The sequence below is a fragment of the Panthera pardus genome, unplaced genomic scaffold, assembly GCF_024362965.1.
Source record: "Panthera pardus isolate Hobbes unplaced genomic scaffold, ASM2436296v1 HiC_scaffold_25, whole genome shotgun sequence".
NCBI classification, from domain to species: domain Eukaryota; kingdom Metazoa; phylum Chordata; class Mammalia; order Carnivora; family Felidae; genus Panthera; species Panthera pardus.
Window position 1 is genome coordinate 17,617,147 of NW_026526821.1, and position 14,491 is coordinate 17,631,637.

Below are 14,491 nucleotides of genomic sequence, written 5' to 3' on the forward strand. Positions count from 1 at the left end.
ACCCCTGATGTGATGGTATTAGGAAGGTGGAGGCCTTTGGGAGGTGATTAGGTTTAGATGAAGTCATGTAGGTAGAGCTCCCATTATGGGATTTGTGCCTTTGTAAGAGGAGGAAGAGACCAGCTCCTCTCTCTCTCCCTCTCCCTGTCCCTCTCACTCCACCATGGAAGGGCATAACAAGGAGATAATCTGCAAACCAAGAAGAGGGGTTCTCACCAGGAACTGAGTTATCTGGCACCTTGACCTTGGTCTTCGTAGCCTCCAGAGCTCTAAGAAATAAAGGCCTATTGTTTAAGCCACCCAGCCTTTGGTATTTTGTTATAGCAACACAAACTACTAAGGCAGCCTTCGTAGATTTCTAGTTAGGATATAGCATCTCATGGGTAGGGTCATGTCTTCATAAAATATTTTAGCCCAAATGTTGAATCTATTAATGTGTTAGGTGGGTCATGGCCATGAGGGACTTAGACATTTACTTCACATTATCCCATGGAAATCTTAGAATGTTTATTTTCACCCAGATGTTTGGGATGCTGGGAGCCTAGAAGCACTAGATCTGTGAAGTTTACACCAAGTTCCATTTCCTTACTGATTGTATTCCTGGCTTTAGCCCCTGCAACAAAGGGTGGCTTCAGGGTCTCAAAGAAGTGTAAAGTATTATGGGCATGTGGTGCATAAGCAGGATCTCTGTGCTTTTCCTTTATTCTCAGCATAGCCTCTTCAGGGGTTCATGTATAGGCTTCAGAAGTGTTCATGAATTCCTGAAATGGTGGGTATATGTGCATTTTCCTGGGAAAAGAGTCTGAAATTTCTCACCAGATCTTTGCAAGGGCCTATGTATCCTCAAAAGTTAAAAACTACTTGCATAGACTCCCTTGAAAGATCCTTCTGGTTAATTGCTTAAACATCTGAAGTACGAGAAGAAAAAGGGAGGAGCAGGAATTCTGCTAGGGCCCAAAGTTCTAATGTTCTGCCCCCACCTTCTAGTAAACAGACCCTCTCTGGCCTTGGTTCCCTTTCTGATGACTCCAGTTGTTGGATTAGATGGCCTCATATTTCTTGCATTGTGTACTTGAGCAGTTCGTCTCAGAGAGAACTGATAAACCTGATATTTCTGTTCATTTAAAAAAAGAGAGGTGCTTACAAAAAAAATAGTGTGTCTCATATCCCTACTTCTCTTTGAACCACTCATACATGTGACTTATAAAGAATCCAAAGTCTATAAAGAACTAATCAAACTCAACACTGAAAAATAATCCAGTGAAGAAATGGGCAGAAGACACCAACAGACACTTTTCCAAAGAAGATATCCAGATGGCCAACAGACATGAAAAGATTACTCACCATCACTCATCATCAGGGAAATACAAATCACAACCACAATGAGATACCACCTCACACCTGTCAGAATGACTAAAATTAACAACACAGGCAACAACAGATGTTGGTGAGGATGCAGAGAAAGGGGAACATTTTTGTACTGTTGGTGGGAATGCAAACTGGTGCAGCCACTCTGGAAAACAGTATGGAGGTTCCTCAAAAAATTAAAAGTAGAACTACCCTATGACCCTGCAATCCTACTACTAGTTATTTATCCAAAGAATACAAAAATGCTGATTCAAAGGGGCACATGCACCCCAATGTTTATAGCAGCACCATCGACAATAGCCAAAGTGTGGAAAGAGCCCAAATGTCTACTGACTGATGAATGGATAAAGAAGATGTGGTGTACACACACACACACACACACACACACAGTGGAATATTACTCAGTGGTCAAAAGAATGAAATCTTGCCATTTGCAACAACATGGATGGAACTAGAGTGTATTACGCTAAGTGAAATAAGTCAGAGAAGGATAGATAACATAGGACTTCACTCATATGTGGAATTTAAGAAGCAAAACATGAATATAAGGGTAATGGAAGGAAAAATAAGATAAAAACAGAGATGGAGGCAAACCATAAGAGACTCTTAAATACAGAGAACAAACTGAGGATTGCTGGAGGGGAGGTGGGTGGGGGGTGGGCTAAATGGGTGATGGACGTTAAGGAGGGCACTTGTTGGGATGAGCACTGGGTTTTATATGTAAGTGATGAATCACTAAATTCTACTCCTGAAACCATTACTACACTATATGTTAACTAATTTCCATTTAAATTTTAAAAAAGAACCCCAATTATAATTGAATTACTAACAAAAGAGGAAATAAAATAATAATCTGATGGCTGTTTTAGAACCAGGTACAGGAAGCACTGTGATGTACTTCAAGGGGACAGAGGGAGAGATAATTGTATTGGCTAGTCTGCAGAGGGACATGTGTACTAGTAAGTCATTTGAGATGGAGACATCTATTTACTCGAGGGAAAGTTTGTTACTATATTGTACCTACCACCAGAAATAAGTGAAAAGAGACTAAACATTTGGAAAGATTGATACTTTATTTTCTTTCTGGTGGTCAGCAATTTACTGCTAATGCCTGAAACAGAGCAAAGACCATGGAGGAAAGTCGATTGGCCCAAGCCCCAAAGTATTGAAGTCTGCTGCTCTTAATTCTGTCCAGGGCCAGTCTGTGAATAATTATATTAAGGAGTTGAGCAGAGTTATCACAGAGCTACAAAATAGCACCCTTGGGGCCCCACTGTAGACTGATGGGGACTCTGGAGAGTTGACAATGATGATCAAAAGGTCTATATATTTAAAATACACAAAGGATGAGCTCAGAAATTATCTGCCTGCCAACTTAACTTCTCTACCTGGAACAAATTATCAAAAAATCAATTTGCAAACACCTTTGAGATAACAAGGCCTTGAGTAATAACCTTCATGGCTTTGTAAAGAAAAGCATCTAGCTTGACTAATCTGCTTAATTTCCTTCTCTGACCAAATGGCAGGCTATAATAGAGGCAATCTGAAGTTGTCCCTTAAGATTTGCTTCAAATCACACTGAGAAAATATTGTCCACCTCTGTTTCATAGCAATTATTCTGTCTCTGGAGAATCTTTGTGGGTAGGTGATTAATTAGAAAGCAAACACTGAATGAGTCTGATCTATCCCGAAGCTCTCACCTGAGTTCCAGATGGAAACCTGTACCTGCCTTACCCACCTGAATAGCCCAGAGGCCCTCCAAAAGTTTTGATCACATCTGCATTATACTCCACTCCCAGACGCTCCCCCACCCACTGACTCTTCACTTCCTAATTCTACTCCAAGAATCATTAATTTGTTCATATCCATTGACAGATCCCATTTCTGGCAATTGGTTCCAAGAAAATATGAGACCAGAAAAATTGGAGTCATTTGCACAAAGATGTTCATTGCAGCATTATTTACTGTAGCAAAACTTGGCACAACTCACGTGCCCAAGAATTGGAGATTAGTTAGTGTGATTGCCTGATAGATTGTTCTGTAGCTATTAAAGACTGTGATGGCAAGATCCATGTTGTCAGCAAAGTCTTTAGAATCTAAGAAGTGAGGGAAGAAAAACATTGGGTCTTTATGTTACTGTAGCTGTATGAACAAGGATTAAAAATATGAATAGAAATTGTAATGGAACATGGAGAAATAAAAATGGCTGTTATATTGAGTGGTAGATAAGGGGACTTATTTTCTCTTTATTGTTACTTTCTTTTTTTTACATTTTTTTCAGTGTTTGTTTGTTTTTGAGAGACCGAGACAGAGCATGAGTGGGGCAGGGGCAGAGAGAGAGAGAGACAGAATCCGAAACAGGCTCCAGGCTCTGAGCTGTCTACACAGAGCCCGAACCCACGAACCGTGAGATATGACCTGAGCTGAGGTTGGACGCTTAACCGACTGAGCCACCCAGGCGCCCCTATTGTTATTTTCTTTATTGCTTTGCCACTGCTATTTTTTGCTCCAAATAAAAATAACAAACATAACCAGTTTGAGTTCTAGAAAATGGGTGTCTATAAGCAAACAGCTTTCCAAAGGAATAGCTGGTCTGGGAAGGCATAGAGATGTGGGTTCCATCCTACCTTACCTGCTTCATGATCTTGGTTAGGTGACCCAATCACTTGGATTCTTTGTTTGTCTGTTTTTAATCCATCAAAATGGAGGTGATTGTGTCCCAAGATTTGCACAAAGTAGTGCATGTGATATTTCTTGGTAAATAAGAAATACAAAGTTAATGTTAATTTCAGCAGCTACGCCAATGGGCTAAGAATTGCCAGAAAGACCTACCATAAGTGCTTGTTGAAATTATAGTTTATTTAACCGAAGAAATAGAACTTAGTGGAAGAGGAACAACCCATACAGGATGCAAGATAACTCTGCATTGACTTTTCCCTTGACCCTTGATTCCTACAGAGGACACTGTGCCTGTGACATCCTCCTTACTGGAGGAAACCTGCTAGAGTTGAAAAGAAGCTGAATTTTTCCTTTGCCATCATCTTTTTGCTACTTTGGCTCATAGCACTATTTGGGGGAGAACTTCCACTAGGAATCCATGTGTTGCTATGAAAGAAATGGTTACAAACCTCAGACTCTCCTGGGTTTTGAACCAAATTCCACTTCAGTAAGGGCATGTTCTCATTTGAGGACGGAAAACAGAATATTAACCCAGGCAGCTTTGCTGTGTTCCAGAAAAACCATTTATTCACAATTACCTTCTTTCTTTACTTTATTTAAATGGAGATATGGTTGTGTGGTAGAAGAAATACCAATTCAGGTATTTACATTAAAAAAAATCATAGAAATTAAGGTAGGATGTGAATGGAGTCATGAAAGGGATTTGGGCTCCTGTAAGTGGCTCACTCTGGAATTCTGTTCTTGTCCTTATATGCTTGGATTCTTCTCTGTAAACCATTCGGGTCTGACATCCTTTGCTGATTGCTTGTCTTCCAGAGCCTCCCACACCCATCGCCCCCCCAGAGCTGCTGGCCGTAGGGGCCACATACCTGTGGATCAAACCGAATGCCAACTCTATCATCGGGGATGGCCCCATCATCCTGAAGGAGGTGGAGTACCGCACCACCACGGGCACCTGGGCCGAGACCCACATAGTTGACTCTCCCAACTATAAGCTATGGCATCTGGACCCTGATGTGGAGTATGAGATCCGGGTGCTGCTCACACGACCGGGGGAGGGAGGCACGGGACCACCAGGGCCTCCGCTCACCACCAGAACCAAGTGTGCAGGTAAGAGCTTCCTTCTTGACTCTGCTTCGAGAGGTCGGGCAGTTGCCCTGAGTGATCCTTCTATTGGCATTCTGCGACAGTCATTCCTAGACTTCTTTGATGTGACTGTGCTTCCTGTTGTGGAAAGCAACAGTCAGGGCTTTGGTCTTGCCTTCGAGGCCCTCCTGGCTCTGGTGATGACTGGGACCCATAGAGCCACCTGACTCCAGCCGTGTCCTGGAGCGTTCCTGGTTCTGGCAGTGTTTCCGATGGGACACTGGTTGTGTGCCTCCAGGGATTCCTGGTGCCACTGTAAGTCTGAGGCTTCCTAGTGCTCGAAGTGTCTCTCAGGGCTCCTGGCTCTGAGAGTGTGCCTTGTCACGGCCTCATTTGGACTACACCTCTGTGTGCTTCTGATTCTTGTTAGCTATCTCAGGTGCTTGTGATGTTAACTTTGTCCCTGAGGATTCCTTGCCTAGGCCTGTGACCCTAATGAGCTCTTGGTTTTGACACTTTGCCTGAGGGTTCCTGGTTCTATTTACGTCTCTGAAAGGTTCCTGATGCCAACTTTGTCTTGAGTACCTCCTGGCTCTGAAAGTGCCTCTCAGTGGATTCTGGAACTGCTTTAGTCCTTGAGAGCTTTCTGGCTCTGTATCCCTCAGGCCCTCCTGGTTCCAACCGAACAGTCTAGGTTGGGACTGTCCCTTCATGGGTCCTCTGGATTCTATATCCCTCCAAGCTCCTGGCTCAGTATACCCCAGGGGACTTGTGCCTCCCCCAGTTTCTCTGAGGTTTTTGGTTTGTCGCTTAAGAATTTGGTGGCTGGGACTGTGTCTGAGAAGGTTCTTTTGAACCAACTGTATCCTATCCCCAGGAACTCCAGGCTTCTATGGTGTTTCTAATAAGGGATATTGGCTAGGATTTTATCCCTGACTGTATTCCTGAGATGTTACAGCTCTGAATGTAACTCAAGAAGTTAAAAGAACTCAGTGTGGTTTTTTCCCCGTTTAACCATTTGATGTAAGTACTTTTATCTCACATATATATGAAGGAATAGAGACTCTATATTTTAAAACCTTTTGTCCAAAGTCGTAGAATTAACCAGTGGCACCGTCAGGATTTGCACTCAGGTTCTTCTGACTCTAATGCTACTGATCATTGGTCACCCCAATGAAAAGATAGAGAAGTCTGTGCCATTGGCATGGAATACAGTGCCGGGGTTCTGCCAGGGGGGACCAGGGAAGCAGCAGCATGAGCCATTGGATTCCAAGGGAGGAAGAGTCACTGATGGGTTCCGGGTGGGGAGAGAAGGACCCATCGGCACAACGACCCCCATGGAAGAAAAAAACAAAATACAATTAGTTCTATAATGCGACATACGCGTCCCTGAAAATCACTGTAGTATGGAAAGTTATGCGATAAAGACTATCAGGGTTATGGGGGAAAATGGGATCAGGGTACTTCGCTCATTCTTCATCAATGACACATTAAAAAAAAAGAGGAAAATAGTAAAACTGGTCACACAGTTCACACCTGTCAGTGGCTTAGGATATGCATAAATACTGCAGTACATAGAGTGTGTTTCCTTGCAGAGAGACCCCGGGTTTGCTTTTGAAGCAGGTTGCAGCCCGTGAGCTGGGGTGGTGATGAAGAGGGCTTTCTGAACGTGATGGAAAGTCATGACACCAGCTGTGGGTGCCTGGGGCTCACAGCACGTGCTGTGAACAGAGGCAGCAGGTCAATGTTTGAGGGGGGTACGTTCTCTGTACTCGCGCGTGGCTCAGTGGAGCTGAGTGCAGTTTTCTGCTTCAATAGTGTTTCTATGTGCAGACTCACACATAACAAATGTGACATTCGTGCTATGCTCAGATTGTCCCCTAATAGGTCAATCATGTTGGAACACATGTGAGTTGTCAGAACAAGAGCTGTAGCAGAACTGACTGTAATCACTCTTACGTACCTCAGTAGTGCGTCTGGGTGGTCTATAACCCAAGGTTAGTGAGGATGCCCATTGCTTGGGAGTATTCCTTTGGATGTTGTCGGACCATTATAATAAATAGAAATGCCATTTTCTTGATTATTTTCAAAAGTGGGCCTTTCGCAAAATTCCTTATTGAAACCTGATTACGAAACCTACTACTTTAAAAGGACATAAGATTATGTTATTAAACCAGGTAATACCTTATCTCAGCTTTGCAATTCAATATTCATCCATAAAAGTAATTGATTTGATCCTACCAATGAGACTTTTCTTTTTCCACAGGGTAAATCTAAGAGTTTCCAGGGTTTTTGATCTTTATAAATGATACTGAAAGTCCTTTAGCAGCCCCTCTGGACGTATTTGCTGATGATCATATAATACATTTTGAAATTCAATCGGAAGATGATCATCTCAATAAAAATTTACAATCTATTGCAAACTGTTGCCACGACTGTGTAATGGATTTTGCATGTTGAAAACACAATTGTCTGACTATCACTATAAAAATTATGAGTTGAAATGCTGTTTGTGGTTTTATATTTCAAAAAATGGTGGTGTTTAAGTAAGTTACAGCTAAAATCTTGAATAACCCACATTTTACAAAATGTGTCATCAAGAACATAATCTTCTTTCCCACATTGCCACTGATGGTAGAATATTCTTTGCCTCATAATTAATTTTTAAGAGGATTCCAGGGCTGGTATCCATTTGTGGAAGCTGTTTATTGGGGTTGGTAGTGTGGGTCCCCCCCCTTCCTTTTTCTATTATTAATCGCACTGGAAATGTACTCATTATTTTGCAAAACAGAAAATGAGAGAATGTGGAGTGTGGAAGGTATAATTTCTGCCCAGAGGAATTTACAGACTATGTTAAGATTCCAGCAAAACAGCAAAAAGGGTAAAACATAAACATAAAGTCGAATATTGAAATAGCATACTTCAGGGAGAAAAACCAGGTCGGTGGGGAAAGGCAGTGCTCTTAAAATGGTCTGGCACACTGGTTCACAGAGTTTAGTCCCTGGACCATCAGCATCACCTGGGAACTTGTTAGAAATGCATATTCTCAGGCCTCAGCCCTGACCTAATGATGCAGAAATTCTGGGAGTGGAGCCCAGAAATCTATGCTTTAAGGAGCCCTCTGAGTGATGCTGAGGCATACCCACATTGAGGAATCACTGATACGCTGTGCCACACCTACGTGCCACTTTGGTGGTGTGCCCACTATGTTGCTTGATCCTTGAGGCAGCTCTGAGAGGTAAATGGGAGGAAGGCTAAGGTACAGCATCATCAGCCCAAGACTGCAAATCAATTCAGTGCTTAGAGCTAAGTCTCTTGGCTCAAGGAATTCCCCATCACATGCTTTGATGGGGTTTCCTGTCTACATGTCCTCTTGAGGGTGGGTTTGCGTGGTAGGGAGACTGGCAACTATGGAGACCAGCTGCATGGTCTAGTCAGTCCACGGAGGCTGTAGGCCTTTTCTGCAAACATCTACTGAGCTCCTTCCCCGGGCCAAGCTCTGTTCTAGGCATTGGTGGCAAAGGCTTAAAGCAGGCGCTCAGGCTAAAGCATGGGTGTAGCTCAGGAAGATACCTGGGGGACAATTCAGCAAGGGCAGGTGTGGATGTATTCCGGGTCTGCTAGGTCTGACAGGCCACTTGCCGGGTATATCCTTGGTGCATCAGGAACGGGGTCACACCTTTACAGGTGGACATTTTCAAGAGTTTGGCTGCAAAGCACCATCCTAGCTCAATAGTCTCGAGTTCAGAGCAAGACTGTTAGCCAGTGATGCCAGAACCTGGACAGACTATCACACAGGGAATGTAGGGGTGAGAGAAGAGGGCCAAAGATGATACTCTATGGCTTCTGGTTTGGATGGCTGGGAGGTGAGTGGTGGAACTGTTGGGCGAGATGCAAGACACAATAGATGGGTTAGGGACGAGAGAATGAGTTGAGGTTTGCATATGTTGTGTTTGAGATAAAGATGCATAGCAGGTGATGGCATATGGAAGCCTGGAGCCCAGGAGGGACCAGCAGGGTACCCCTTCATCTTCCCTGAGAACTACCTGATTGCATCTGCATTTTAGAATCAAAGGGACTCCTTAGTACCAATGAAAGCAGTCTAATTTTCTTTCTTCATACTATTCCCTTGAGATGCCCCATTCATTTATTTTTTTCATTCATCGTTTTGTTCTTTTGCTCTCTTTAATCATCTGCCATCCTTCCTGAGATACAGGCGTGAGGTGCATATGTGATAATTTACATCAGAGTTCTTTGAAAAGCTCCAAATACTCTTTAGATGCCTGTAATAAAATGAATTATTACTTGTTGCTCTTGTGGTTGTGAATTGTTAAAGCAGGAAATCTGACATGTCCGTTTCTCTGGACTGACTAGCATGTGAATGGGTGTACCATTTTCTTTTGTTGTTCATCATCTCACAGGAAATCCTATTTCAGAACACGATGATCATAATCTAGACTCTCAGACGTTTTCTTATCTAGAACAGTGGGTGGTTTTCTCTGGCACATCCCCAACAGCAGACATCCATGGATACTAGTTGGGTCCTAGGAGCTTGTCTGGTGCCCACCCAGCCTCACCTTGAATGCTATCTCTGATGGGAAGATCATGCGCTCCCATAGCAGACCTTATAACTGCTGGGGATCCTGGGTGGTTACTATTACTCTCTATCTAATATTGGTCTGGTTATCATAAAACTCTGGCTGGGGTCCTATGTGGAAACAGAATATCATGTAGGTTTAAAAGAGCAGAGGCTGCTAGCATCAACTATCTGGATTCCATGAGGAGAACCAAGGTCAACAGCATTGAGAATGGGGACCAGGGTCAGCAATAGGGGAAGGCCAGTGAGATGATGAGAGGTGTGGACACCACACTGGTCCAGTTCATCTTTTCTGCAGGTACCACTTTTAATGGGCCATGCACCTGCTTGTTGATGCCTTCAAGCTATCACCCAGCATTAGACAAAAGACATTCTCCCTCATTGTCACCCAGATCTGCCTCCATGCCACACCCACTTGTGTATGGATCTGGTTTTACTCTCAAGAGACCTATTCCTCCTTATCTCAGAAACAGGTCTTAAGCAACCCAAATTTAGCTCTCTTGTGCTCTGGAAATCTCCTCCCCTTATCCTTAAAGGTCCTGCTTGAGCCAGACTCTGGCAGTAACCATCACTTTGCAGTTGTGGAATCACAAATCCACAGTCTAGCATGCCAGGTGATCAGAAGTTCCCTGTGATTGCTTTCTCCCTGTAAATTAAAGGCCCCATTGCCTGGGTACCCACTTCATTGTGGTATTGCCGAATTTAGGTTTTCCAAATGAAAAGTGACTTTGTACAGCCAGAAATGTGCAATACTGCTGCTTTGGAGGGCTCACTTAGTATTCCCTCCACCTGAGGTTTGATTGCACATTATATTTTATTCACATATTTATGGATTCCTACTTGAAGTGATAGGTGTCTGTCTCTTTTCTCTAAGGAAATAGAAAGGAGAAATTCAAATTGCTGAGCTCAATGAAGTAAGAGTAGTCATTAGAATTTAGTGAGAAGAATAGGGGCTTTAGAGCCAAAAAGAATCTGGTTTTTATTTCAAGGTGGCACTTGTATCTGGATGACAGTGCATCTGTCTGTGTCTCTGTTTCGTTTCTTCCATTTACAGGAGATTATGATACACTGTTTTGTGGCGAAGCCTCAGTGAGATAAGTTATAAGCCTAGGAGAGAATCCAAAACATAGAAGCCCCTTAAGGAACATTATTTGGAAGAAAACAAAAAACAAAAAACGTCTCCGGCCTAGGAAGAGGGTGTCGGAATCTAAACTGATGGTGTGATGGACCCTGTTGTAAAAAGACTGCTCTAGTGCCATTGTCTTTACTTGCTCAGACAGTGGTGGATTAGTGCCGAAGCCCTAAGCTCCTGGGAAGATGGTGAACAATGGCTTTGCAGGTGTTCTGGGTTCATTGATGTGTGGCTACAGTGATACCTGATGATGAGGTCAGGGGCGGAGATAGGAGTTGATCTTTTTCTGATTAATCTAAGTCCTACGTAGGAGAGAGAAGCATGTTATCCAGACCCCTTTCTTTTCTGGGAAGCCAAGGCTTATGAGCATGAGGACTTATGAACAGGGAGCGGAGGTGAGTCCTGACTGTCTTCAGTGAGCATCCTTAGGCGGGCTCTATGTTTTCAGTCCAGCATCCAGTTCTAGGGCAGAGTGGAGGGACAGCAAGAGAGAAAGAGAAATTGAGAGTCTAGAAAACAGAACAAAGCTATGTAACTAGCATTGTAAGGCCTTTTTAAATTTTTTTTTAATTTATTTTGAGAGAGAGAGAGAGACAGCGTGAGTGGGAGAGGGGCAGAGAGAGAGAGGGGTAGAGAGAGAATCCCAAGCAGGCTCTGTGTTAGCAGCCCAGAGCCTGACATGGGGCTTGAACTCACAAAACCATGAGATCATGACCTGAGCCAAAACCAAGAGTTGGACGCTTAACTGACTGAGCCAGCCAGGCACTCCAGGCCATTAAAAGAAAATTTTTGTAAGCCTCAGCTTCAATGCACAGGTAGCATAACCTGGTCTGAGATTAGATTAGAAGGGGTCTAGATTAAACGCAAATGGAACTTCCTTCTGAGCAGGATGGTGGTGTGAGCACAGACTTCTAACTCCTATCTCTGCCCTGTCATAATCCTGGTGAGATTACCCTTGAGTCTGAGGGAGGCACAGCAAGATCAGCCAATAGCAGGCAGATCACCATCCTACCTAGAACCAAAGCAGAATCTGAAGACCACCGGGGAAACCTCCAGCACTGTGACAGACTAGGGAAGGAGGGTCTTCCGTGCATGCCACACCATGCTCAAAGGGACATGGTTGCCAGAGTCGTGCAGGTGAGCCCAGACTGAAGGCACCCACAAAAGATGGTTACGACAACCACCTGTGCAAAATTATTTGGAGAAGGGGTGCTCATTGCTCTTCCACTTCCCTTTCCTTCCCTGCCTTTTTAGCTGCTTCTGTGCCTCCTTCCTCCCCTGGAGCATAGGACCATGGAGGAAAGAGGAGGGATTGAAGAGAGAGAAAGCCTGCTCTCACCATACCTGGTTCAGGAGCTGCTACATGAGCCAGGGGGTGTCTGCACGTGAGCAGGCATCTGCTGGGACATGATATGTCCCCTTCCTCTTCTTGCAGACCCTCTCCCCTCCTTCCCTCTATGTACACAATGTCTACAGGTGGCTACCATGGAACTCCTCCCTTGGCTTCGGGAAGATGAGTTGGAAAGCTAAAGCCTTCTTCCCTACACCTGTTTACAGGTTCCAAGACTCTCTCCTCCCAATCCACCCAGCCTCCTTGCTGTGTGGGTTGAGCCTGGTGTTGAAGAGAGGAGGGAGGGTCCAGTTGGGTGCCTCTTCCAGCCCCTGAGGACCTGAGGAGGACATCTGGAAGTGCCTCAGGTTCTCTGCAGGAGGCGGCCATACTTACTCCTTACTCTTTCTGGTTCTGTAGCCTTGGGTGAAATTCCAAAGTAACAAGAAAAACCCTGTAAAACATTGTTAGGTTTAGATTTTTTTGCTCCCCCATGATCCCTAGAGAACTAGGGCTCAGAAGGTGAAGTATAGTAAGCCAACAGACCTTCCTGGGGAAATAAATACTCCTTGATTCCTCCTTACCTTGAAAGTTGAGATAAGAAAAAGCCACAGAGAGGTAGTGTTAATGATAATTAAATCTAATATCTTTGGTTTTTTTGTTTATCAGACTTTCTGGATTAAAAAAGTAACTCCCAAATATGTTACAGCTGGAGGTCACTCATTCCTATACCTGGGAAGACCTTGAGATAACAATACCAAGAAAGTGTGTTTCCTTTGTTTCATAGTAATGAAAACAACAGCTACCCAGTTTGAGTATCTATGATATACAAGGCCCATAGCATTGAGGTTGTTTGGAGGATTTTACTTGTAATTCTTGCAGCAGCCTAGTGGAGGGGCCATGATTTCCTCCATCATCTGGGAGGTAAGTGACTTACCCAAGGCCTTATACCTGACCAGGTGGCCTGGCTGGGAACTGAGTGTGTAAGTACATAGCTACAAAGCTCTATGACCGCCAGCATCCAGCATCATTATGAAAGCAGAAGGCACCATGACCAAGTTGGGTTTATTCTAGAAAGGCACTGATGAAAAATGTTGAATGCTGGAAAAGCTATTCATATAATACTTCATATCAATAAGTCAAAGGATACAAACCATATGATCTCCAGAGAGGCTGAAAAATAATTTGAAAGAAATCGGTCTTCATTACCGATCAGAATTCTTACTTAGTAAGCCAGGAATGGAAAGTCACTTTTTTAGAATTACTATTTCTAGGAGCAAATACTCTTACAGCATCAAAGCCTAAGAGAATAAACTAAACCAAGAAAAAAAAAAGGTATTAGGATTATTAAGAGATTTCAGTATTATGGTCAGACACAAAGCAAATAAACAAAAAGCAATAGCCGTATGCTAGTAATAACCACATGAAAATATAATAAAACGTATCCTGTTCTCAAATGCAATTAAAACATAAATACTTAGGAGGAAACCAAGAAACATACTGCAACTACGTATGAAAACATAAACCCCTGCAAAACTTTTCTGAGGAAGATAAAGCAAGACTTGAATAAATGGAGAGGTATATCATGTAGTTGGATTAGCAAATTTAATATTGTGGGGATATCCGTTTTCCCCAAATTAATTTATGGGTTTAATGCAATTGCAATCAAAACCCTAATGGGAGTCCTTCTGGAACTTGACAGTGATTTCAAAATTGATCTGAAATAATATAGAGGAGAAAGTAATGGAGAACAGTTTAAAAAAGTGGTGTGGGGGGACATTTCATTGTGAAATATCAACATTTATTATAGCTATAATAATTGAAGCCCAGAGAATAATCCAGTATAGAGTGAAACTAGCTATTAAAATTTATATGAATGGAGAATTGCTTAACAAATAGTATATTTGTAATTGGTTAATAATTTGGAAAAAATAGAATGTGTTGCATGTATATTATGATACGCTAAATAAATCCTGGATCGATTAAGAACTTAAATTAAAATCAGAAAAAAGGAAGAACCAGAAGAAAATATTGTTCTTTTCTTCGGAAGGACTTTCAGCTCATTAAGAGCAAATAAATAAACCCCTGAGTCGAATCTTACTATGTAAAAAGAAAAGGAAAAGAACAGCTTCTCTACTGTATTAACAAAACTCAAAAAACAAATAGGTAAGCTGGATATGGGAAAAGACAACAGAATTTAGAAGAAAGGGATAATATCCTCACATAAAAAGAGCTCTAACAAGTTGATAAAAATGTCACGTGATAGAAAAAAAGGCTAAAAAATATTGACAGGTAATTG

At 42.8% G+C, this 14,491-nt stretch overlaps 1 protein-coding gene across 17 annotated transcripts in view; it reads left to right on the forward strand.

The window, feature by feature from the left end:
• PTPRT (protein tyrosine phosphatase receptor type T) overlaps positions 1-14,491 on the forward strand; it is a 1,067,285-nt gene that overhangs the window by 458,127 nt on the left and 594,667 nt on the right. For all 17 annotated transcript variants that reach the window (XM_019458468.2, XM_019458472.2, XM_053890232.1 and 14 more), the window contains one exon: positions 4,864-5,157. In XM_019458468.2, coding sequence (XP_019314013.2) covers positions 4,864-5,157 — 294 coding nt within the window. The remainder of the gene's footprint in view (positions 1-4,863; positions 5,158-14,491) is intronic.